Source organism: Electrona antarctica (genome assembly GCF_951216825.1).
Source record: "Electrona antarctica genome assembly, chromosome: 18".
NCBI classification, from domain to species: domain Eukaryota; kingdom Metazoa; phylum Chordata; class Actinopteri; order Myctophiformes; family Myctophidae; genus Electrona; species Electrona antarctica.
In genome coordinates this window covers 15,881,416-15,909,159 of record NC_136799.1, presented here as the reverse complement: position 1 = coordinate 15,909,159, position 27,744 = coordinate 15,881,416, and the positions used below count along the sequence as shown (strand labels likewise).

Below are 27,744 nucleotides of genomic sequence, written 5' to 3'. Positions count from 1 at the left end.
AAGATGCAGTACACATGGCTGGCCTGTAGATGGCCACAAAAAAAAAGAAAAAGCTTATTCTAAAGGCTATATGAAAGCGTTGGTATTTCACACAGGTGTTGCCAAATAACTAATTATCTTGATCAGATGCGCATATGCGTCATATCAATTTAATGAGCAGAGCAGTGCTGCTTCTCTCTCTGAGTCTGCACACACTGACTGACCAGCTAAAGTGTATGCCTACTAAACCATAATATATGACAAACCTTGGATTAATTCTTCTGAAAACAGCAGCAAGCACAAAGTAAGTGTGAGAGAGAGAGAGAGAGAGAGAGAGAGAGAGAGAGAGTGTGAGAGAGAGAGAGAGAGAGAGAGAGAGCGAGCGCGCCCCTTCTATTTTTTAACACGCAGCATCTCTCTCTCTCTCTCTCTCTCTCTCTGTGTGACTGTGACTGCGACGCGGTCAATAATATATAGCATAAATAATAGGCCAAATATAACACTTTCCCTCTATCTGTGATCAGCTCCTCACACACAACTCCTCTCTCGTGCATGCCTGCTCAATCTCAACAACGGTTTGCATGCGTGCGGGCTGCAGATCGGCTATTTTTAGAGAAGAGATTTATAGACATTATGTGCAAATATAAAATAGCTGTGATACTTATATGTAAGTGGTTATGGTGAAATAAACCATTAACACTGGTTAGTTTGGAGGGGCGAGGGGACTATGACATCACCGTTTCAGCAAATTAGGCGGCATTCGCTGTACACACGGAGACGTGAAAGTCGCGTCTCCAAACTTTCCCACTCTGGAAGGTAGTTTCAAAATTAGCCGTTAAAGTCCCCCAAAACGCCGTCTCCGTGTGACAAAAAGGGTAGATCGGCTAATTACTTGCCCCAGAAACACCGAATACGTCCTCGTCTGTACAGGCCCTTACTTTGGACCACTTTCAGATTTCCTGTTTTCTCAACAAAGAGAAGGAAAACCATGGAGTACTGGCCGCTCAATATACTGCATTCGTTGAGATTCAGAAGACAAATGCATAAAAACAAGCTAAAAATAAATAAATATTGTTCTCTACTAACTTCTGTGTTTTCTGGTAACAACCATGACTACAGGCCAGGAGTGGTGACCTGGCTTTTACTGTAGCCTCAGGTCTTTTGGCAGATTCTCACAACACATATCCCAGCATGCCTTGCATATCAATACAACCTCCCCCAGGATTCCCCAGGACAAAGGAAACTCCTCTTCTTTTTATGGAAACCCCCTGGAACTAGATTCCTGAACTGATAAAGAAGGGAGAGAAGGAAGGAGGAAGGGAGAGAGGAAGGGAGAAAAGGTTGGAGTCACAGATTGAGAGAACAAAGGTTGGGGGTGGGGGTGGGTATGAAGGGAAAAGTAGTGGAGGGATAGAACAGGCAGAGAGAGAAGGCAGCATAATGATGCTAGGAGGAAGAGATGGAGGTTGGCAACTGGCTACAGAAGATGAAAAACAGGATATGAAAGACAAAAAAAGGTCAAGGAAGAACTGTAAAATGTGTTAGACACTAGAGAAAAGGGACAGAAGGAGAGAAAAGTGAGTGGAGGTGCGGAGGAAGGATAGAAGGAGATAAAAGATGTAGGAAACCCTCTTCCTGTTTCCCAAAGCACTGGACAGGGACACTGGGACATATTTGAGAGACACTGTGAGACATGCCAAAGCAAAGATTTCTCGTAGATTGGAACTTTACCCATCTTTACCATTTTTTATTTCTATTAATTCAGAAAAGGCTCCGAAATCATATCATTACAATCATCATTATCATCATCAGCTCGGGGTTGCTATAGCTAGCGGTAAACAGGCCTGGTGCCTGGACCAAGCTAGCTACGGCCATAGACTCCTGTGATGACCGCGATCTTAAAAACGCCTTTTTCTCTGAATCCTCTCTCATGTTGAGGTGTTTAATAAAAAACATGATGTTAGCGGCTCATTTCCAAATCGACGATACCTCGCGGTTACAATATTAACGCTTCGGATGACTTTTAAAAAGATTAGCTTTTCCGCATCTTTTTGCTTCCTGATCATTTTGGGGTGAATTTTGGGGTCTCAAAATAAAGGTCATCTGGCGGAAGGGGAGGGGCACAGACTGAAACAATGCTGGCATTAAAAAGAGTTAAGACACAGTGAGACCTTTTTAAGATACAGTGAGAGATCCTAGAAATCTTTAAGAGACACAGTGAGCCATATGTAAGAGCCAGACATCTTTAAGAGACACAGTGAGCCATATGTAAGAGCCAGACATCTTTAAGAGACACAGTGAGCCATATGTAAGAGCCAGACATCTTTAAGAGACACAGTGAGCCATATGTAAGAGCCAGACATCTTTAAGAGACACAGTGAGCCATATGTAAGAGCCAGACATCTTTAAGAGACACAGGGTAAGTGATATTTGTTCAAATCAATCTGGGAACCCATCGGCAAAAAAAGGAAAAACAGCACCCTCTGCTGTTTGTTTCAGTAGCGGTATCTGTTCTTGAGAGATTAGTTAAAATAAGTGTTAAATTGCTTTATATTCTGATATATAGTGTGTTTGTTCAGTAACACGGGCCTCCCTGTCCCTCCAGCTCTTAAACAGAAAATATTCAGTTAGGGTGAAATTGGAAGTGATGACACAGAAAATGAGCAGACACAATTGGAACAATGTAAGCTCATAAATGGTTACTGTGTCCCGATCGAGTTGTGCTTTCATGTGAAATGTACCCATTCTGCAAACTGTCAATAAATATTTCAATCAATTCAATCAATTGATTTGCCACAAACAAAACATAGCAACCTACATCTTTAAAAAAAAGTGAGACATTCTTTCAAATACATCTTTAAGAGAGACAGTCAGTCAGACATCCTTAAGACAGACAAAGTACAGCAGCAGTCTGAGACAGCCACAATCGGAACATCTACCAACCCATCAGAACCTCATTACAGAGAGGAAGGAAGTGAAAGGGGCAGAGGAGGGCTGTAATGGAGGGTTGGAAGATGAAAGGTGGATGAAGAAAATAGATAAAGGTTTTAATACATCTATTTTCCCCCAAAAAGGTTTAAATCTACAGGATGGAGGACGTGCTAATCGTGCTATGGATAATACCTCCTGTCTCAGTCTGAAGAAAATGAAACATTACCTCCAACATGAAAGTTGATTTGTTCCTTGGTTTGGGAGGGAGAGAAAGGTGTGTAAGAAGGGGTGAGGAAGAGATGCATGGGGCCAACATAAGAAGATGAAAAAGGGAGGATAAGAAAGACAAAAAGGCCGAAGGAAGAACTGGCTTAAATAAATGTGTTTAAAAACATCTGACGGAATGGCAGAGAAGTAGAGAAGAGTGGGTGGAGGTGGGGAGGGTGGGGAAGTGTAGAGGTAGAGAAGAGTGGGTGGAGGTGGGGAGGGTGGGGAAGTGTAGAAGTAGAGAAGAGTGGGTGGAGGTGGGGAGGGTGGGGAAGTGTAGAAGTAGAGAAGAGTGGATGGAGGTGGGGAGGGTGGGGAAGTGTAGAAGTAGAGAAGAGTGGGTGGAGGTGGGGAGGGTGGGGAAGTGTAGAAGTAGAGAAGAGTGGGTGGAGGTGGGGAGGGTGGGGAAGTGTAGAAGTAGAGAAGAGTGGGTGGAGGTGGGGAGGGTGGGGAAGTGTAGAGGTAGAGAGGAGTGGGTGGAGGTGGGGAAGTGTAGAAGTAGAGAAGAGTGGGTGGAGGTGGGGAGGGTGGGGAAGTGTAGAAGTAGAGATAAGAAGAGTGGGTGGAGGTGGGGAGGGTGGGGAAGTGTAGAAGTAGAGAAGAGTGGGTGGAGGTGGGGAGGGTGGGGAAGTGTAGAAGTAGAGAAGAGTGGGTGGAGGTGGGGAGGGTGGGGAAGTGTAGAAGTAGAGATAAGAAAAGAGAGACTTAGGAAAATCTCCTCTATTCACAAAGCACTGGCTGTTCTGGACAATGTCTGTCCATCGTGAAGACACACAGTGAGACATCTAATAGATGATGTGACACATCTATAAGACACTTGGACAACTTTAACAGATGCAGTGTTAAGAAACAGTGATATATCTTGAAAGGAGAATTCCATGCTAGAAGGCTTTCTTACCTTTATTTGAAGTTGTTACGTGATTTTTGAGCGATGGCAATAAGCAAATTAGCCCCATTCAATGCAATTCAATTCAATTCATTGAGGGCTTATATTATGGGAAATAGCCAATAATGCACTTTTGCACAAAATAACACCTGGACCTCTTTGGTGGGGACGTAACAACTACAAATAAAGGTAAGAAAGCCTTCTAGCATGGAATTCTCCTTTAAGAGACACAGTGAAGGGCCTTGCAAACGGGGAGCGATAAAACGCGCCTATAGTTCATTTTCAATGAGACCTGCGTTCTTGCTCAGAGAAGACACAGTGCGACAACGCAAGCGTATTTACGTGAGCGCGGTCCCGTGAATTTGTTGCGCGCGTGCTCGTTACGCGCACACGCCCGCGACTCACCAGACCTGGATTCTGTTTAGCTTTCTTTTTTTTACACTTGCGTTGTCGCGCCCCTCTTCAACAGACCTGGAGGAGACCTGTGTTGATCCAGGCAACAACGCCAGCGTTCCTCGCTTCACGTTTGCAAGGCCCTTAAGGCATCCATACGGGAGACAACTTTACGACGGCATGATGAGAGTACAGCAGCAATCATATATGTCCACCCACAATCTGAACATCTACCAACCCATCAGAACCTTATTACAGAGACGAAAGAGGTGAAAGGGGCAGAGCAGGGCTGTGAAGCAGGAGGAGAAGATGAAAGGTAGGATGAAAGTCACCCCCAAAAAGTAGATAACGCAGCTTTTAATACATCCTTTCCAAAAAGGTTTACAGGTTTACAAAATTACAGGGAGGGGAAAGTGCCATGGATGAAACCTCGGTAGGGTTATCTCCACACCTCAGCTAGAATAGACAGGTGATTGATTGATTGATTGAAAAATGTATTAACAGTTTGCAGAATTACAGTACATTTCAAGCACAAACTCAATACAAAGGCTGTTAACTGTGAGTGGACGACCCAATTAAGCATTACACTTGTTTCCAATAGGGTCCACAATGTTCAATTCATCAAAAACATTTAGAGACGTACAAATAGACACTTCTATATAGACAAAGGACAGAACAGGAATTCATCATAAAGGAGGTAAAAAGGGAAAAGAAACATATACAGTGAGGGAAAAAAAGGGGTGGGCGGTGGGGGGGATTCACGTTCAGCTCCGTTCATTTGTTTGTTTTCCTTGGAGGAGCTGTGTTGGGTCCCCAAGTCGGCTCCGTGGCCGTACCTTGAGTTGGCTGTGTGGCCGTGACCATCTCTTGTGTTGTCCTTGTGTTGGGTCCCCAAGTCGGCTCAGTGGCCGTACCTTGAGTTGGCTGTGTGGCCGTGACCGTCTCTTGTGTCGTCCTTGTGTTGGGTCCCCAAGTCGGCTCAGTGGCCATACCTTGAGTTGGCTGTGTGGCCGCGACCATCTCTTGTGTTGTCCTTGCGTCCGTGTTTGAGGGATTCCGATTTTACAGGGGACAGTTTCGAATTGCAGCCGTCCGTAGGTGCCCTTTGAGAGCGGTTTTGAAGGAGTCAAGGGATTCGCATGTCTTAATGACTGTTGGTAGGGCGTTCCACATTTTGGTGGCATAGGAGCGAAAAGAATTTAGTCCCTTGTTTATGCCGAATCTGGGTTGTACATGGTTCGTTGCACTCCCTCTGGTGTTGTGGGTGTGGACTTCGTTAACATTAAGGAAGTATCTAGACAGGTACATGGGTATCTTGGTGGTGTATCGAATCTTGTGGACCAGACCCATTGCAAGATGCTGTACTCTGTCGTCGACCCTAAGCCATTCCAGCCTGTCGAAGGTGCATGCATCTCATGAGCATGACGTAGCAATAAGGCAACAAGATGCACTGAGGCCCACAGGCAGTTCAAAGCATTTTATTGCAGGTGCAGACTAAAGTTTCGATTATTACATCTTTATCAGAGTCCCTCTGATGAAGATGTAATAATACAAACCTAAATCTGCACCTGCAATAAAATAAAATAAAGCCTTTAACTGCCTGTGAGCTCCAAGCACACATCTTCTTGATGACACCGCCTTGTCTCAGTATAAAACATTCTCCACAGAATAAATCATTGGAATAAAAACAAACAGAATGAAACATTTCCTCGATTTGTAGACCTGAGAATGTGGCACAATCTAAATGTTGTAAAATCTATTTAAGATATACTGTGCAGCCCCAGTAGAAGTAGCACTCACATCTACACAAAGAGTTTGCAACTGACATGCCCTGAAACTACACAGTAGCTTGAGACGCCCACATCTACCTGGTGAGGTGAAGGGGGACGGGGGAGTAAAGACGAGAAGTAAAAGGATGAATCACGGGTCCATTTGGTTTCATTTAACACTCTCAATTGCAAAGGAGAGAAACAGGCAGAAGTTGGAAATGTTCAGGATGCATGTTTCAGGATGCAAGTCATTTATCTGATGCTGTGATAACAGCAGAGCCATGCGTAGTGAGCTACAGTACAGCTGGTAGATCACCTACATCAGCTGCAGAGCAACATGCCGGGTCACGTGTGCACAATGATCACTGAGGCTCACCTAACAGGGAACCCCTGCTAGTGTGAGAGCAAAATGCACTCTCTCCTCTCAACCTGGCTCTACCTTCGGTACAGAACAGGGGAAGGGAAGGGAAATGAGGGAGAGAGGAGGGAGGGGGTGGCCTAACCTTCTAGATTTACACGTTCTCTCTCCACCTCTCCCTCCCTCTAACCTCTCTCTCCTCTCCCTCCCACACACACACACACGGTCCCAGGAGGCTGTGGGCTGCTGTGTGTGTGTGTGTGTGTGATGTGGTCAGAGTGGTAGAAGATGATGATGTGTCTGTACTGTGGAGGCTCTCTACCACCAGCATTTTGCTGCTTGAACCTGTATGAGTTAGTGACAATAATGAAATCCCTCTTGATTCTTCGTCGAAGAGAAGGAATGGGAGGGAGAGAGAGAGAGAGAGATGGAGGGGGGGGGGTCACAGAAGTTCAGTGATGTCTTTAATCCTGAGCGGCATTTAATTTCACTGCACTGGGGGAGGGGGAGGGGGAGAGAGAGAGTGCACTGTCTAGGCAAGAAGGGAAGATCAAGATGGATAAATGAAAGACAAACGTCAGCCTTCTCCCTCCTCTGATTGTCACACACACACACACACACACACACACACACACAGACACGTGTGTGATCTTCAAAGTGTCTGTGGAGGATCAGCCATCATCCTCACATCAAAAGGTTTCTCCATTAGCCTGATCCAGGATCAGTCCTACATATCACACACTGGGAGCTGTTCTGGGTTTTAAAGTGTTCTGGTATGAACACACAAAGTTTTAACATAATAGCGTATTAGGTTTCGATGTGTTTTGTTTCCAATGTGTGTTCATGTGAAAGGTTACACCGCCTGCCCCCCAAAAAGAATGTTGCAGCTGTATTATAGACAACTTGTGCGCGCACACACGCGCACGCGCACACGCACACGCACACACACACACACACACACACACAAAGACGTTAAGACGTCTGATGTTTGCTGGTGTTACGGTCTGATCAAAGGCCACACTGATTTATTCCTCATGATGTCAGATTACATTTGAGCCATATCGCCCCGACACATCATTGGTTAGGGTCATCTCAAAATCCGTATACGTCCGCTTAACCATTAAACGTATCACCCTACCCCGTTGGTCCAACCTGTTAAAAATACACCCAGTCAGTCCAGTGTTACGGTGAGTGTGCCAGCTCTGCCCTGCAGGGCCCAGCACCCCAGACGAGGCGCAATAAATAGAGTGTGAGATTCTCGCTGACACGGGCGGCCTGGGCCACACCATTAAAACCTGACCTCCATGACCTTGGAGGAGCCCAGACACCGTGCACTCCCACACAACCACCTGCTCCTTTCACGGGCCTCCTCCTCCACAGAGCGAGGGAGTTGGAGAGGAGGGGGTGGCTGGGGGGGGGGGGCAGTGGGAGGGAGTGCTTGCTTGGAGGCACAGACAGTGGAGATTCATTTATGAGCCTGGTTTATACTTTGGCATATGACGGTGTCGCTCGCTGAAAACAGCCGATCTACAAGCTCAACAGTGCATGCGTTGTGATGTTTTGAGTTTGTAGATTGGCTGTTATTCACCGAGCAACACTGTTGGTGCAATTAAGCATTAAGCAATACACTCACTGCTGAGGTACAGTACACAAAAAAGTAGAGAAGCTTTGAAGTCTGTGAAGCACTTTTCATACATGGTTGGAGCTTGGCAAGTGAATACAGATCTGCAATAATCGCTTTTACTTTAAATTATAATTAGAAATATTTGTATTGGCATTTGTGTGGAAAAAGGAAAATAAATACATTGTTGAAAAAATAAAAATAATAATAGAATTAGAAATGGAATAACTACATGATAAGCCAAGTAATAATAACGTTGTTTGGTATGAACGAGCCATTACTATAGAACTTGAAAAAATAGAAATAACTAAATAAAAACATCATCAGGCAGAATAAATCTTAACACTTTTTATGCCCCGGAATTTTTCAAAAATAAAGGCGCTCGAGTGCCCAGCAGATGAGGGAGATTTTACTCTGAAACTCATTTCCCCCCAAAACCGGGAGGTGAAATGTTCCATTACTACCGCCCGCTAATACGTCTGATCTCTCTTTAGAAGCGTTAATATTCCAAATGAGATGCTTGATTAAGTCAGACAGGACAGAACATCGGCGTCCTGATCAAAACCATTGACAGCGACGTAGATTCAGAGATAATAGCAAGATTTGTTGGCCGTAAACAAGGAAGTGAATGGCTGCACGCGTACGCAAAACAGAGCCGGACAGACGAGCAAGGCGTTGCCTAGCAACGGCAGCTGTCAAAAACTTGATTTTAGCGACCAGGTTTTATATCATAAAAAATTACCTAAAGACGTGTGGACACGTCCTGGGCACAATAAGTGTTTAAAAGTTATATATTTTCTAACTTTTAGTTGTTTCTAATATTTCAAATTCTATAGTAATGGCTCGTTGTTGAATAAAGTCAGTTTAATCACGATATTAAATACTGGCCACTAACTGATAGGCAGTGTATTCCATAACCTGGGCACATATTCCAGTCACGAATGACTAAATGACAAAAATGTACATCACATCACAGGAGCCCAAAAATAAATCATCTTCTCTCGATGATCTGAATTTCTACCATAAGCGGCTCATATTACCATGTATTCAGAAGATAGAAGTGCATACCATGCACAACTTCAAAGAACAGAGCTACAACCCTTCCTGGTTCATCGTGGTGATCCCCTTGTGGTACACCCAAGATGTCTACCAAAGAATTCGGACAATGTTGCCGTGGAAATGAGCTTTGTTTAATGTGTGGACGGCGCATGAGACTCAAACACTGGGAATGTTAGACACAAGTGCCACAGGAATGCCGGGCCAAATGTTGCCTTTTACCATGGTAATGAACTGGGACTGCGCATCTCACGCACCAAACCACTGTCCATTTACATGAAAACAGTATCAAACATTCTATGGGAGCGCTTCTAAACAGCACCAGCCAAATTACCATTCAGGAATGCTGACCTGAGTAGGATCGGCTTTCCGAAGCATTCATTCAAGCCTTTGTGGTTTAGAGAATTTTGTTCAAGGGATAATTAGATCTGCACGTCAACATAAAGACAGTGAGCTAGATGGGCAACAATGCACGTAGGGGTAAAATCCAGCACATTTAACCACTTTCAACCTGGTCTCCCTATTTTTGGCATGTCATTACAGGCGAAAGTTGTCAAAAAGGGTGAAAGTAGCAGATCTACAAGCTTGTAGATCGGCTATTTGCCGTATGACCAAGTATACAGTGCTTAAGTAAGTTGTTAATGTTTTCATTCTTAGACTAATGGTTCAATCTCGGGTCTTTGTCAGGTGTTTTCCGTTTTGAGAATTATTATCCTCCTCCTGGCAATGCCATGACCGAGACGGTGATCGGGTTACAAGTGATTCTGTCCTGTGCCAGACACCCGGGCCGTGCATGGCTCCTGCGGCGTGCTGCTGTGTAGGAAGGTCAACTTGACCGAAAGCTTTGAGGAAAATGAGATTTGAATTGATCCAAGGGCGCTGGGAAAGTCTGATGTACGGTAAGAAAACAATGTCTCATGAAATTCAGACTGCCTACCGCATCTCGGAGCGCAGGCTCCGCTGCCCTCTTCTAAATTAAATCATCGTAGGAAAAAATTGGTACATCTCTGATCTATGAGACACTAATGGTCGGATGTAATGCGGTGCAACAATTACGAGATAATAGGAAGCATTACCCGAGAAAGGGAAAGGTTTATCATAGGGAATGAAGCACTGACATACTGGTGACATCATGGGTTTGAACCCGAGTTGTGACCAATGTCACACTTAATTCCCCTTCTCGCCGCCTTCTGCTTCACCATCATGACCTCGTACTCAGCTTCCTCAACTGTTCTTCAAGAAAAGACACTAATTGTTAAAGCTGCTATAAGCAATAATATGTCAACATTTTAATGACCTTTTTATTTTTGGTATTCAGACAGCCAGCAATGAGTAAAACGCTCCCAAAAAAGATGTAGTCTCTGTGACACATCTAGGGGCCACAATCTGCATTCAAAGATTTTCATTGGTCGATTTGCCTGTCTACTTCCTGATTGGTTAGTTATTTCTGCTTCTTTTTTTTGGGACCAATGACAAAGCTTCTAGGAAAATCTTTGAATGCAGATTGTGGCCCCTAGATGTGTCACATTGTCAGAGACTACATTTTTTGGGGAGCGTTTTACTCATTGCTGGCTGTCTGAATACCAAAAAAAAGAAAAGAAAAAAAAGGTCATTACATTTTGACATATTATTGCTTATAGCAGCTTTAATTCATCCATTTGTAACTCTAGAGTATATAAATGTAAAGAAATGGATCAGTCTCTGAGTTATCTTTACAAGGCGAGTGAACTGCGATTACCTGCTCACTGTAAGTAAATCTGGGTAAAGGAGAGCTGAGGGATAAAATGCTAATGTAAAAAGCATACGAGGAGGGGGATAAGGTGGTTGTGTGAGTGACATAACGGCTAGAAGGCCCGGCCAGTAAACGGTAGCCGTCATCTCTAGTCAGGCTGGAGGTTCTGGAGACTGGGGAGAAAAACGTCTTCCCTCTCCTCAGGCCAGAAGACTCACATCAGCTCCAATCAAAGCCCACTGCGCTGACAGCTGCCTGCAGACTGGGAACACAGCAGCAATGTCTGGATGTCTGAGACACGCACACAAACACCGCTGTCTGCTTCGACTGGAGGGATCCGGCAGCAACTATATTGTCCAGGAGACACCGACACTGCAGCTACCACAGGTTCAGCATTATGATGCAAAAACACGTGCACAAGCACATGCTCGCACACACACACACACACACTTTTCAATTCTCTTCTCACACACAACCCCCCAGGGAAATAGCCAGGCACCACTACCGTTGCTGCTTCTGCCACAGTGAACGCATCGAAGCACACGAACACACACCAACTAGAGTTTGCATGCTCATGTACGTACAGTATGCACGCGCACGCACACACACACACTCGCAAGCGCATGCACGCGCACACACACACTCTAACACACACACTCTAACACAGTATGACAGGACACGTTGGGAGATGAGCATGGGACTGGCAGGAAACATACAACCGTATGTCCACAGAGAGAGGGACGCCTTTAAAATAAACATTAGATTATGTCACCCGTCTCACCGCACTGGTCATCGCCTGTCTATCCGTCTGTCTGTCTGTCTCCTCCCCTGTCCTCTCTAATCACTCATTCACTCTCCTGTCTCCTGGGAAGGGTTAGGTCCTATCCAGCCATCTGTCCATCAAGCACCACTGTACCCCCCACCCCATCCCCCTGGGGAGCTGTAAACATGGCCCACGCATTTCCTCCTCTCTCCCATCATCTCATTCTCCACCATCCCTTCCTCTCCTCTCTCCCATTGGAGCCACGACCCGTGCCTCTCCAGCTGTCCCGAGTTAAGAGTGTAAATGAGCAGAATGAACCAATGTGTGACAAGTGTGAATACAAAAATACAATCAATTATAAATGAAACACCATATTTAATGAGGGGCGTGTTTTTCTTTCTTTCTTAGTGTGCATTTTCAGCAGCGTCCTGCATCACATGTAGAAGTTATGTACATTCTGATTATTCTTCCATTGTTGTGACAGCGAGTGCCTTGCACAAGTGCGTCTCGACACTAAAGACATTGTTATGGCAGAATCTGTGCGAGGAGCTTGCACTGCAGTGACAGCATGAGTGGTGGAGTAAAAAATGACTTTAAAACTTTTATCTCGTCCTGAAACGTTCGACTGTTCAGGAAATAAAATGAAGGGGATAATTATATCATCTGCTCGTCTTTATGGGTGTAATTTTTATTGATAAGCCTAAACCTTACTGAAGACATGTGGGCTTTAAAACACTAGAGCGGTGACCGTTGGGCACTGGTCTACTTGGAACGATGCAAGTTGGAAATGCATGCCCAACCCAGTTATTATCTTTGTCAGGCATGCCCAAATATGGAGTCTATGCAGATGTCAGAACATCATTGTGATGTCAGAACAATTATTGTGATGTCAGAACAGGCCAGCTCCAAATATGGAGATATAGGGGTGATCAGGTCCGGAGGGAGGCTTTTGTGCTGGTTCTGGACAACTGTGTGTCCGACGGACTCGACACCGGCTGCGCTCCCTGTGGTGGTGTGGAACGCGTGTGTCAAATTTGAAGTCGGTGGGGTGAACAGTTCTTAAGTTATGTGGATTACAGACGTACGTACACACGTACATACGCACAGACTTTGTGCATGTATAGGGAAAGAGAAATGGGCGGAGTTTGGGCAGGGCCTGCCTTAGAAGGACTCGTTCTGGGCACCATGTTGTTTGTTGGCTTGCTCTGAGGCTACAGTGTTTAGTACAGCTAGCGACCAGTGACACCATTGAAAGCTAGACTCACGACACAACAGATTAATACTCATTGGTAATGACAGAAGATGGATCGAGCAATTTATCACTATCTTGTTTATGGAATGAGGTTTTGCACCCTTGTTGACTTTAACAATAAAACAGCCAGAACCAAGCCAGATAATGGACATGGTGATATGGTGGCTTGACAAGCAGACATAGTAGTTGCTGCTGATGTTGTTTATTATTATTTGCAGTCTTTAATGCCAAGTTCACTTTTTTTTTACTTTATTTGCATGACTAACACAGATTTTATTCATAAATACAATATCAATACGTTGTACTTTCTGTAAATAATGTTATTAGAACCACAAGGTAAAAACAACTGAGTCAGAAGTACTTCAATTTGGTGCAGACAAAAATAATCGCCTTTCCTCAGCCAACATGTAGTTGATCTGCTCATCCTTACGGCGACATGTCACAGTTTTGTTGCTTAGTTGTGTAACCAAAATAACAAAACAAAAGCAATCTCGAGTGCATATTATTATCATTATTATTTCGTGTAGTAGGGGGCATGATGCCTCACGTCTCTCATGAACCACTTACGTGGCCGTTTAATAATGACGTTAGAGTTGGTTAGATTTAGTGTAGCTACTGCAGTGCAATGATCTGATTAAACGTGATGTTGTCCCTTTCAGTGCATCGATAGCATTAGAACCACTGAACCATGGCTAGAACAACCAAACAATATCGCTGATAACTTTTTATTTTATTTTGGCTACATAAACACTACAGAGTTTAGTAATAAGTACTGATTATTATCATGGGATTATTATCCATGCAGGAGTCACTGAATAAGTAAACGGGACATGAGCTGTCTCATGAGCCAAGCTAGGCTAGCCCAGTAGCACTGTCGTGTAAACAAAGGCTAGAACCACGTTATATGTAAACAACAGCGTGTAGCATTAATGTTTGGATTCTAACTTATACCTGGTCTGAAAATGCCATAAACACACAAAAATGTTGTTGAAAGTTATGTTCCAAGCCATACGATACAACGTTTCTTTGATAACTCCGACATCTCATGTCCTTGGTTTTGCTTCCACTTTGCATTGCATCCGACACAAGTAACACAACGCTGGACTGCCGTATGGTATGCGTTCGCGTACAATCTAAACAGACGTCAAAGATAGTAAAGAGATGGAAGATGGTAGGCCTATACACAATCCAAGTTGTAGTTTTTTGCTAAACATAGATAGTGGATTGATGGAAGATTGTGTACACTGCCCGAGTTCAGTGCATTCAGTGCTTGCTTTGACTACAGAGTGACGTAACCAACAACATGGCGGCCGAGTTATGCCGCCGTCGGCCCGAATGTCAACCATCTCGTCACCTCGCTCTTTCCCTATAGATAGAAGATAAGATAGACTAGAGCGGTGCCATGTGGGCACAGGCCTACTTGGAACGATGCAAGTTGGAAATGCAAGCCCCATCCAGTTATTATGTCTGTGTCCCTTTTATGCCCATATATGGAGTTCTTTGTCAGGCATACTCAAATATGGAGTCTATGCAGATGTCAGAACCTCATTGTGATGTCAGCACAATAATTGTGATGTCAGAACAGGCCAGCTCCATATATGGAGATATAGGGGTGATCAGGTCCAGAGCCCGGGCAGAGGCCTCGGGACAACCGTGGGTCTGGCAGACTCAGACACCAGGCACTACACTCCCTGTGGGGGTATGCAACGCGCGTGTTGAATTTGAAATCGGTGGGGTTGAATGGTTCTCGAGTTAGGTGCATTACAGACGTACACACGTACAGAGTAGACATACAGAGACGTGGTGCATTTATTCATGTTCGGGAGCATCAATTAGACAGTATTGGCCCCTGGGGGACTCAGGTCCACACAGTACGCATACAGGGTTGAATTGGTTAAGTGTATTTTATTTTCACAGAAGCTGATGGAGCAAAAGTTTGAGTCCTCTTCAACCTTGAGCGTCTCCTCTGTGGGCAGATATCACATTGCCCATGACTGAAATACAACAACTGAATCAGCAGAGATGCTGTCAGCGTACCGATCCGTCAAGAGGAGCTCCCCGCGCCCCACAACGCTTACAGCAAGGATTTACTCCAGTAATTGCAGTTCATGTTCAGTTTGAAAAAGAACGGAGGTGTTTTTCCTTTGTTATTTTTTTAGGACAAAGGCTCCTTGATGCATGGGAGAAACAGCGTAGGTAGGATTTTCAGCCGTGAATACTAACAGCCATAAAATATGAATAGCTCTTTTCTACACTGCTCCACAACATTGATTCCACACCTTGAAAGAGCCATCGTTCCCCCTGATTTTGTCAGTTCTAAAAGAAGAAAAAAAAGAAAGAAAACATTGCCAAGAACTGACTAGAAATCTGAGAGCAGTGGATGCATAGTGAGCCAGTTAAGGTCAGAGCAAAAACCACCGTCATTGATTGAGCTAAGTGCTACTGTGCTCCGTTGAAAAGCACTGTAACCTCAATCAATGTCGCCTCTAATGGCACAGGGCTGTGCTCCCAGAAGACCTGGGCAGTGGACCAGGCGGTGTGACAAAGTCATCTGGAGGTGCCGGGAATCACACTCGCATGCACCGCCCTTCTCTGGTGCTGGTAGGCTGAGTGCTGTGGAGCAGGCCCTCTTTGACAGCCAGGCTAAATGAAAACGCCATCGCTCCGACAGCCTATCGACGTGATTACAGGGTGAAGCGGGGTGAAAGGGGACAAGGAAGGAGAAGAAAAAGTATGACTAAGTTATACCATGTACTGCTATTTTCTTTTCCGGTGCCAATAAAACCTCTAAAACTAAACTTTTAACAAAACAAGCACTAGGATACGAAAGGATGCGTTATGTAAATATCTGCATACAGTTGGAGGCCATCGATATTGCCCTTTTGCTGAGGTTCGCGTGATCTGCGCAAAAGGACAGTTAACCCATTTTGGGCGGGAACCCCTTTTGGTGTTTTAAACATTATGTTATAATTTAGCTATTGAAAAATAGCAGATCTACAAGCTCATAGCGCGCCACCGAGTGGCGCGCTACGAGCTTGTAGGTCTGCTATTTTTGAAAAATCGTGAAAATATTTATTTCAGAAAACTGGAGGATTTAGAAGGATTTTTTTAACATTTTGAGGTCAGGCCTAAATGGGTCAAATGATAAGGGACAATATCGGTGGCACCCAACTGTATACCTTTAAAGAGTTTACCTTTAAAATTACAGTACATGTGGGTATGTGTACAGGTGAATACAACCATTTGTGATATGGTGGAGGCATTTCTCCAGCTTGACTTACTATCACGAGTAATAAGTCTGCATACAACTGCAGTATGACTGGCACCTGCAGGAACTGAGCCCCTAACCCGCGATGGGATTGAACCGTGTTCCAACTTCAGATCTACACAGGAGAGACAACCTATAGTTTCACTTCATTATTGAATACCAAATATCCAACACCAGTATCTGTACCAGTGACTGATCTCTACTAATATCTCACAGCGGTCTACCACAACATCTGCTCTTCAGTTTTGTTTACTTTGAGCTAATGTATTGCTCACAATGTCCCTTTTGCATTTTATTAGAGTTGTTTACAAGCATACATGTATACTTTGTTATGTAGTGTTGCATGTATAAACCACATACTTTCAGTATACATAGGTTTTTTCTGATTTCAGACTTGTCATTCTGTCCAACACACTCACTCTTTTAATTTATCTGCTCTTCGCTTAAGTTTGTTTTTCTTCCTAAAGCCTAATTTATACATTGTCGTATGGCAGTGTTGTTGGCCAAAATAACTTCATTCCCCCCAAAAAAAATTAAAGGCAGGAAATTATTAGTAGTTATTTTTGGCAAGCAACACTGTCACACTGAAATTACCCAGAGCCGCCAACCCCCTTCACTTCCTCCCATTCCCTGTCCAAAACTAACAATGTTAGCACACACACACACACACACACACACACACACACACACACACACACACACACCCCTCCTAATGACAAGGTACCCTGTTCACTTAATACTTCAAAGATGGGGGTCCCAAAAGAACCTCTGCCCCTCCCAGATCCACCACAATTAGCCAGGTCTAAAACCCGACCGCAGCCAGCCTCCCTGCGTGCCAGGTTGGCTGACTGGTTGCACCCACACAAGCGCCATCTGCATACAGCTCCATGACAAACTGACCCTACGCCAAACACATAGTGGCAGGGAAATGTTGAGTGTGCAGACGTGTATACACGGCACACACAAGCGGGCACGTCACGCACTGGTCACATGAATTCCTGTGTAGACAGTCACACAGACACACACACTGTGGTAAGTGCACAAACTTAGATTAAGGTGCAGAAAACAAACACCCGAGAGACCATCACAGTTCTTAAATACAAAGGGCTCCATTTTCGTCACCACTAAACCCCTTATCCCTAAACCTCTTTGCATTTCTTTACTATTTTGAAAAACATTTCTATTCTATTCTATTCTATTCTATATTGACACGTTGTGAGCTTGTAGACTGGCCATTTTAACTATTCAAAAATGTTTTGCAAAAGAGTAAAAAAAGGCAAAGAAGTTTAGGGATAAGGGGTTTAGCGGTGACGAAAATGGAGCCCAAACTGTAAGCACAGTCACACAGAGGCAAACACACGCATATATATATACAGTGAAGATGAGTGGTTTTGCTAATCGTCCTCCCTGTCAATGACATCAGCCTCGTGATCTTCAATCAACCACTGAAATGGAAGGCTGGGTGGGGCAAACGTGCCCTTTTCCACGTTCTAAGGCGTGTTTCTTCGCTGGAGACCACAGGGTCTGTGGTGGCGATCCATCCATTTATTGAGATGACTCAACCCAACGTCACCCCGTTAAAGGAAAGAGCGAAAAAGAGAGGAAAACTAGACCACTCTGCCTATGATTCAGTCTAATCTGTTAATGGCATCTCTTTTCATTCTGTCACCCTCTCAATCGTCTCATTCCCCACCCCCTGGGAGTCTGGGGACAATCTACGGTCAGAGGCCTTCTGGGAAATCTCTGTCACATTTACGGGTGGTTTGGTGACGGTTTGACCACACTGGGGAGGTGCCATACCGTGGCCTGGTTGCTCAAGAGACCATCCTGTGGAGCAGAATGTTGTAAGACAGCCAACGTGTCCATCCCGGTCGAACTGCCCTTGAGCAAGACGATTAACCTCAACCTGGTCTCCAGGGGCGCCCTGCCCCCTGCAGTCTGACCTCATCATTTGTCAAGCGAGTGTGTATGTCGCATTTCCACTGTGTTTAATAAGGAGATGGAGTGCTATAAATTAGAGGAGCTCTTTTCATTTGCATTGTAGGCCTTAAAGCCCTCATTAATCAATGGAGTGTAATAAATTCTGCCTTTAATTTGAGCGTGGGTTTCGCCGTACATTCACGTCGGCACAGCATTTATCAAGTCATGATCCTGGCGTACATTTGATCGGAGCTTTGATGAATGTCACGGGTGAAACCTACCGTCATGTAAATAACACGCCCTTAAATATTCCTTGAAACACCCCGATTTTACGACACGAACAACTAGAATACGACCAAATAACTTATGGAAAGCCAATACGAAAAGAGTTTCCAAACACCTCTCGCCTCGCTGCCCGTCATGTCGAGGAGGTTGCACAGTGACATAATTGCACACAGGCCTACTGTTCTGTTACTGTAGGCTACAGTACGGCAAGGGAGACTTCACTCTCCACCTGTCAATGTCTCTCTGTCATGAAAATATTCATATTCATTCAACGCGCCGCTCCCAATTAAATCCTTGCATGTATATGCGCTCATGCAAAGCACCGTTTAAATGGCTTAAGCAAGTTAAGCATCTAACTAACTTGTAACATTGTGTTTTATTGCTTGTATATATACAGTATATCCTACCAATTTCATATGACATGCCTTTACAAAATATATATTTTTCACATTATTTATTAGTTTTATTATAGCTAAACATTTTACATATGTTTATGCCTGTGACAGCCTGTCAGCATGTCAGACAATGTTGCTCCGCCTGTCTATACAACAGAAAACGGGCGTATGACAGCTCAAGACCAGACGTGAGTTTTGGCGTGGCATACGTCAAAGTTCAAAGTCACGCTGGAATGATAAATGCCAAAAATTGCAGTGATTTCAGCGTACGCCCATTTTTGGGTGTAAATCGCATTGATAAATGAGAGCCTAAGTTGTTACTCCTATCTTAAGGGATTGAATAGCAGTGAATTAGATTCTACAGTAGGATTTCATCACGCTCAAGGACACGTCAGCACGGCAGGACTTACGGACATTGATGCACACCAAATTGCTTGTTGTGGGGCTTGTACCTGTAACCTCTCAGTTACGGAACTGTCCAACCATTAGACAAGCCCTCCTCATCCTCTCCCATCCATCAAAACTCACATCACCTCCCAACCCTGTCCTCGTGTGATTCCCCAGTCAACCACTCAGACATAAAATCACCCATCATCATCCACCATTGATGGCAATACATTTGTGTTACGTAAAGGGCTCAGACCCATGACCTTTCTGTTATAGTATGGTCCTTTTAACAATTACAGACACATGCACCCCAACCCACATTCCATCCATCAAAACATACTTCACCTTCCCAACCCCGTCCTCCCATGACTCCCAGTCACCCACTCAGTTGTAAAAAAAAAACAGCCAACCTCAGGATAAATGTAGTGACTGACATGACACCTCACACACAGCCATCAATACCTCCAATACCAATAACAGAGACAGCGGGAGAGAAGAGGGAGGGTGACAGGAGAGCAGCTTACTGACATAAGGGTGTAATTATGAAGGGAGTTTATATGTTTCTGCCAAACTAAATGAAACCACCTTAGTAAATCATGGAAACGAAGTATACATCGAAACCAAGGTGCATGACAAGACTCCACATAAATCAATGCATCTGTTAATCACTGCCATTCTGTTTTCCAATAAGTAGGAGAAGTTTGCCTTCTTGAGAGTGTAGGAAAGGTGAGAGATACAGTGTAGGACAGACAGACAGACAGACAGACAGTAAGTAGGAAAGCTGAGAGTGAGCCAATGTAGGAAAGACAGTCGGAAAGCTGAGAGGAATAAGGAGAGACAGACCGCAGGAAAGCTGAGAGGGAGACAGTGTAGGAGAGACAGGCAGCAGGAAAGCTGAGAGCGAGACAGTGTAGGACAGGCTGAGGAGAAAATGCTGTGGAAGGATTCAATCCTTCACATGGAGTGTGTGTGGTTCCAGAGGCAATCGTCTTAACCACTACACTACATAATTACACAGTTGCACGTGACTATGTAATTATGAGGAAAGTACAGGTCGCTGCCAAAATAAAGTCAATGCCACGGTACATGGGAAATACAAAGTGCACTGAAAGCAAGGCTCACGTAACTCTTTAAAAGCAGCATTTGCATTTTCCCAGCATGGTGAATGCCAGTAACTAGCATTCTGAGTGCCGACATGCCCCCATTATGTTCACTCCATCAAGATTTCTGCACATAAAGAGCAACTGACCCTTTGTCAAGTCCCGCCCGTGGTCCCGCCCGTCTTTGCGGCCATTGGTTGCGGTTGCTTGGCTGGACAAAATCCTCTCTCAATCCACTACCAAAAATGAGTTTTTCAGTTGCCTTGTACTCACATTTAATGTATTCGATTCTTATTTTAAACTTGGTCTGAGTAAAAAAAAAGAACATCTCAGGTGCAGTATAGTAACTGTACACATACTGGTATACACTTTAGTCTTTGGGATTCTTTAATCCAGACAGTAAAAGAGGGACTTGGCTGTCCTGCAAACACAATACGTGAACCAGAAACTGTTAAGTGTTTGCATTACACACATAACACTACCTGCTCAGCAGAGTTACATTTTATTTTATGTGCTACAAGAGAACAACATTCTGCCACAGTCAGCACAGAATCCACCGAATAAGAACATCTTTCATAATAAGCTGTCATAACTCCTGTTAGACAAACCACAGCTCACTTTAAACAGGGATATAAAAAGCTCTGTTTAACTTGTCTCCTCTCGTAAGGCTATTCGGTTGCTTTCTAGACTGAAGTGAATTTAACAAGTGGAATTGATAAGTGGTTGCAGCTTTCACCTGGAATCACCTTGCAAGTCACTTCATGGACACAGCTGTTTGGTCATAATTAGGTGTACTTAATTGAGACAGCTTGTTGAGATAAAATGTAGCTGCTTGATATGCAAGCAGTGTCCTTGAGATGTCTGACATTTCAGCCCTATATTATGTCTTATCTAATCAAAATAAAAATGAATCTATAAATTCCCAAGTCTCTGCGTACATCTGTCCTCCGCATATCTGATGAACTGCTCAACAAATCGCATGTATTGTCCGCCTCAACTAAGGTGACCTTCACACCAGAAAGCTTTACTGCGATTAAAACGAATCCTGCTGCACATTGTCGTAAAGTGCGCTTCGTTCGGCAGGTGTGAAGCATCGAATCCTAATGCGCATCAAAGAACTGCATTCTACTCCGACCAAAAACGGGGGTTTCGCTTCGCTTCCAATCGCACTTGATTACGATTCTGTGCAGGTGTGAATGCAATCCGCAGCAAATAAAGGAAATTAAGCAAACAATGCGGCGGGTGAGGAGCTAAACACAGTTGGAGACGGAGAAGGCATATTTTACGCAGAGCAAAGATGTCCCGTTACCGTGGATAGACGTGGTCGAATGAGAAGACCAAAGCCCATGGTCGAGATGAGGACGAGTACATTAATCAATTGCTTAAGGAAACGCATAAAAACACTGCAGTGTAGCCTACAGAATATTCTGTCTGTCTGGCGTGCCGTAAACATGGAGTGCTGTCACTGTGTGGGGACTTAGGCCAGGGACTTTTTCTGTCAGCGCTGTGCCTCTATGCCCAAAGGAACAGTGCGTGCAGAGGGGGAGAGAGAGAGAGAGAGAGAGAGAGAGAGAGATCCAGTCCCCGATGGCACGAAAGGCAAACCGCAGCAAATTAAATATGCAAGAATCCCAACTTCTCCGCCCAACGAGTCTACCGAAGTATTAGGTGAGAATGTGACCTAAGTGCAGTAAACAGTAAATCCAAAATAAATGTAATGAAAAATAATATAATTAAATTAAATAAAAAAGGTGTGATGCCGAATTAAACAAATGATGATGCGGGTATGGGAATGTGGTTACTGACTAGCAAAGTCACACAAAACCCTTCAGACTTTCACAACTCAATAGAACAAAAAGGAAAGTATATGAAAATGATTATTTCAGAATGCCTGGTTTTAAACAAAGATCTGGTATTGAAAAGTAAAAGATCCCCATGGTTCTGAAAATAGTGAGCAAACTGTACTTTGTGAAAGTACAGAGTACTAAGAACTCTGCAGCTGATGCAATTGTATACAAGCATTATCCTCCTACCGTTCTCCTCTCCCAAGCAGTCCATGTTCTCTTTGAGCCCCAGGCTGGCCGCTGTGGGCATGGGCCCAAGGATGGACTCCAACGACGGGCGGCAGCCCTCCTGGTCGTCGTCCTCCTCTCCCTTGGCTGATGGCGACTCCTCCAGTTTCTTCAGAGCCTCCATGGTGAGCTCATTCAGCTCCTTGCCAAAGTGTTGGGCCACGGCAAGGAGCTCCTCATCCACCTCCGGGTCCATGTCATCATCATCAGAGTCGCTATCTTTGAACTGGTTTTTAGGGTGGAAGGCATCTGGGTAGAGAGGGGAAATACTGTAGTGACGGGCAGAAACCTTTTCTGTTTTATATTCCATTGTTTTTTCCGTAAATGAATGCCCTACTTGATCGTACTACAGCGTCACACAAAAGCATCATATCTCCACATTTTAATATTCCATTGTTTTCTCCGTAAATGAATGCCCTACTAAGCCTACTTGATCATACTACACTACAGGGTCACACAAAAGCAGCAGATCTGCAAGCTCGAAATGTGCTGCGAAGCAACACGTTTTGAGCTTGTAGATCTGCTACTTTTGAATTTGAAACCTGAAAAGTAACAGCTTTGGACATACAGTATGAGGTTTCCATCCGACAGAGGCGATACATATTATACTGCATATAGATTGTTGCGTGGGCAAGACAGGTGAAAGATATAACATGAAGATATAGTGCAGATATAATGGGAGATACAACACGCTTGTAGAAGTCATGTTACTCCTATACAGATCCTCCCCTTCTAGGAAAGACAGGGGTTGATGTATGAGGATATATTAGTTTAATCGATATGTGAGAGATATGTACCATACTTATATAGACTTGGGCATACATTTCATAGTCACTGTGCATGACAACGTTCTCCATGGTCAAACTGTGCATGGGAACCTTCTACAGTCACTCAACATTGTGTGTTGCACACATCTAACTCACGATAAAAACAATACAACACCAGTGTTTGTGGAACAAATCAATTCATTTGGATGCAACTCTGTGTGTGATTTAGTTTCATGTGTGGGAATGATATCCGCAAGACAAGCATATAATAGCTTCCACACAGTAGTGAAACAAATCATGTCATTGAGCCTTCATGCAACTACAGCAAGTGTGTGTGTAAGAGGGAGAGAGAGGAGCGGGGGAAAGGAAGGAATTGAGAAATGAAAGACAAAACAAAAGAAGATTGAGTTGAGAAATTGATAAAGGGAACATCTTGCGTAGCAGATAGAAAGAGGTGGACACGTGTGTGTGTGTGTGTGTGTGTGTGTGTGTGTGTGTGTGTGTGTGTGTGTGTGTGTGTGTGTGTGTGTGTGTGTGTGTAATAGTAGTATTGACATGAATTCAGATGGCAGACACTCAAGAGAAATTACACCGTGTAAATGGCGCTCAAGTGAACGTGGCAGTTCAAAGGACTTCTTTTGAACTTGCTTTGAGAGATGGGCAGCACTCTACAGGGCACTACATGTAGAAGAATGGGTACCATATGATACCATTGTCTAAAATAATTCACGCTTAATATTCACGCTTTCAGCTAAGCCAGTGGTTCAGTACCCCTTTTCCTGGATTTCTGAATAAACCATAACTAGCAAATGACGCAATGAATGATGGATAACCCACCTAAGACCCACCCATTCTGTTGAGCCGGTTGGTGTTGTGGGTAGGTCTTGGAGGCAGTGCTTTCTAACTGATGCGCTCCTATCTTTCAGGTAGATCTGTTTCTGTCGAGATTGGCAATGCCATCTCTTCCTCTGCCCCCCTCATTCACAGTGTCCCACAAGGATCAATTCTTGGTCCCCTACTTTTCTCCATTTATATGCTTCCCCTAGGCCAAATAATCCGAAAACATAACATTCACTTCCACTGTTATGCAGACGACACTCAATTGTACCTGCCCTGCAACACCTCAAACCCCAACTGTCTATCCTCCCTTAAGGCCTGCCTAGCCGACCTACAAACCTAGATATCTGCTAATTTTCTTCAACTAAACGCAGTCGCAGACAAACCCAGAAATCCTCATGTTCGGCTCCCTAACATCCAGATCTCACCTACATAACTGCCTCGACTTCACGTCAGTCAATATTAGACTAGAAAGAATCTGGGTGTACTACTGTACTCCGACATTTGCCTTGAAGCTCAGGTGAAAACCGTAGTTTTGTTTTGTTCTTGCTTAATGCAAGTCAATTCAGTTGGCAAAAGATAATTTATGTTTAAAGCTTCCACTGACTGGAACAATTTCCCTCTTCATATTCGGTCTATAAATTTGTTTAGGTTGTTTAAAACAGCACTGTCCTCTCACTTTGAGACCACCTGTTCATGCTTTGACTAATCATCACTATAACATAATCATTAACATCTATTAAGTAACCAATGATCCATTTAATTACTCTGTATTTTTCTGTTGTATAGTTGTAAGTATTCTTGCATGTTTTGTCTAAATTGCATGAAAAAAAAGTGTGTTTTTTGTAATCTCTGGACCCCCTTGAAAACGAGATGGTTCATCTCAAGGGTTGTTCCCAATAAAGAATTTCAAGTCGCTCTGGATTAAGAGCGTCTGCTAAATACCTAAATTGAAAAATTGTAGTTCACACCTGCTTTTTCCACCTGCGCAATATCTACAGAATCCGCCCAGTACTTTCCACCCCTAACATCCACAAAGTCATCATCAATGCCCTTATTTCATCTCGCCTGGATTACTGCAACAGCATTTATTCCAATCTCAGCAAGAATACACTGCCTGCAGTTAGTGCAGAATGCAGCTGCCAGACTTATTGCCGGGACCAGGAGGTCAGAGCATATCACCCCAGTTTTAGCGACACTGCACTGACTGCCTGTATCTTTTAGAATTGATTTTAAGATGTTATTGTTGACTTTTAAAGCTCTTAACGGCCTGGCACCCCAATACATATGGGACCGCTTGCTAGTTCCCTCACAATTTCATTTCTAGAGTTTCATTTCTACAGAGAGGCCTTTTTAACCCCCAGAACTTGACGCCTTAATTCCCCCTGATAGTGTTATATTTTTGGCTGTAATTGTTGTTGACGATTATGATTGTTTGATTATTTTATTTGATATTGTTAAGCACTTTGTAACATTGTTTAAAAAGGTGCTATACGAGTTGGAGTCCTGATATCAGTGGATATCATTGTAATATTCCAGGTGGTTATTTCTACCCTGTTGACTGTGTATATTTCTGTGTTGTACCTTCTTTGGTGTATGCAGCGTACACTCCTCTCAGTTTGGGTCTGCATCTCTCCAGTTCTGTGTCAATTTCATCCTGATAGTCTTCAATTTCATCTGTTGAGTCAAGGGAAATGAGAAAAAACAACAAAACCAAAATCATTAACATGAAATACAGCAGAACTGACAGATCAGCTTATCTATTGCATCTATAAAGGCAGGAATCGCTCAGGTACTTTTGAAGTTGAAGTAAATTCACTCCAAAGTCAGCTGTCAATAGTATTTTGCTGCTAACAAGCATTCCAAATGGAGTTGTCAAAATAGCTCCAAAAAGCTTTTTGTAGACACCACGGGGGGTTGAGCGTAAACAGAGAGGTTGTAGACTAGAGCACATAACTGTACATAAGCATTAGCTCCCATTTCAGGATAGTACTGTTATCCTGCACACTTTCACTAACCAAGAAAATATGTCTCTTTGTCACAGGCTGAATAGGTGGCATGATCTAGCTTGTGTGTATAGCCAGGTCAAGTTGTAAAGATTAAAAGCTTAAGCCCTATACTATATCGTACAATGATTTGATTTATTTATTAGATCCCCATTAGCTTGCTGTACATGACAGCAGCTACTCTTCCTGGGGTCTCAAAAACATAATCAAAACAGAGTATTTCACGTTATTACATACATCATTCAAACACAACAATACAACACAAAACACCACCTCATAACATGTCTAATACATTTGATAGCTAGCTCTAGAGTAAATTCAGTATTCACATTGACATCAAAACAAATACCATAATATTGTCATCTATATATATATAATTATATATATATATATATATATATATATATATATAGCTCATATCTCACTTACATCTCCTGCGTGATCAAAAACACCTTTAACTTTTTCTTAAAAGCTGAATATAACCACTCTCAGAGATAGAAAAAAATAGATAATGAATAGCAAAATATTTAATCTACAAGCTCACAACGCATTGTGGTGCGACACGTAAGTTTGCAGATCTACTATTTTCGCTTTAATGACATGCCCTAAACAGAGACACCAAGTTCAAAATAGTACAGTGGTACTACATGGAGCCCGGCCGAGACTGAAAGAGAAGAATATGCACCGAGTTAATATGGTGACATGCTGTTTCCTGTGCTGCGAATGTACTGCGAATGTAAAAATGGCGGTCACACTGACTTTCTTGGAGCTACCCTATTATGCTTGTAATCAGCAAAAGGCTAGAAACGTTATTAAAATAATAGGTTTGAAATCACACTGAACTACTCTGTGCCGAGTTTCTTTTTAAATACGGTTTCCACTTTTATCCCAATTTTACCCACACACTGTGCAATTGTGCATAGTCTGTCACTGCTAACCCTTACAGTTGGTCATCGCAAGCCGTCATGTGATCTTCTTTTCACCTGACAGGGGGGGGAACACATTATCCAACTCTGTTGTTCTCTGTTGTTGCTAGTGCAGTGACAGCGATCACCCTCCCCGCCCAGCTTCCAACCCTGTCCAATTTGTTTAAACGCCCAGCCAAGTCAGAGGCAACGCAAAGGATTCAAACCTTCCTTTTAACGAGTTCCATCTACTGAATTTTTCCCATATCATGTAACTGGTCTAATTATTATTATTATCTAGAAATGAAAAGCCCATTGGCTAATGTAGAATGGAGTGAAAACAACGTTTAACAATCATTCAAGGTCTTACATAACTTTTCTTTGTACACAGTGATTTTCACTTCCACTTCATGTACAGTATAAGTGTGGGTTTGGCTGAGATGAAAAGCTGATCACCTTCACCTTCACAGAGAGAGAGAAGAGAAAGGAGGCTGGAATTGGAGCCGCCTTTACAGCAGCGGTAGCAACACAACAAGGATATCACGTTCATACCTTTTACATCATCCATCTTCTTCTCCAGCTCAACCTCCAGCTAGAGAGAAAGAGAAAGAAAGAGACAGACAGACAGATAAGGGAGAGGAATTTAATGAAAGATAACTTGGTTTCATAATCAAATAGTGACCGCAGGGCAGGGGATGTTACAAGGTTAAATATGATCTCACAGGAAGGACCAGTATAGATCATAGACTGGTGTGAGTAAGACATTGGATGCATTTACAGTAAACCTTTCATCAC

At 43.5% G+C, this 27,744-nt stretch overlaps 1 protein-coding gene across 3 annotated transcripts in view; it reads right to left on the bottom strand.

Annotated features, from left to right (window-relative positions):
* The window catches only part of brf1a (BRF1 general transcription factor IIIB subunit a), a 128,421-nt gene that overhangs the window by 42,858 nt on the left and 57,819 nt on the right, over window positions 1-27,744 (bottom strand). For all 3 annotated transcript variants that reach the window (XM_079527340.1, XM_079527341.1, XM_079527342.1), the window contains exons 10-12: window positions 27,502-27,541; window positions 25,623-25,715; window positions 22,396-22,683 (exon numbers count right to left, since the gene is read on the bottom strand). In XM_079527340.1, coding sequence (XP_079383466.1) covers window positions 22,396-22,683; window positions 25,623-25,715; window positions 27,502-27,541 — 421 coding nt within the window. The remainder of the gene's footprint in view (window positions 1-22,395; window positions 22,684-25,622; window positions 25,716-27,501; window positions 27,542-27,744) is intronic.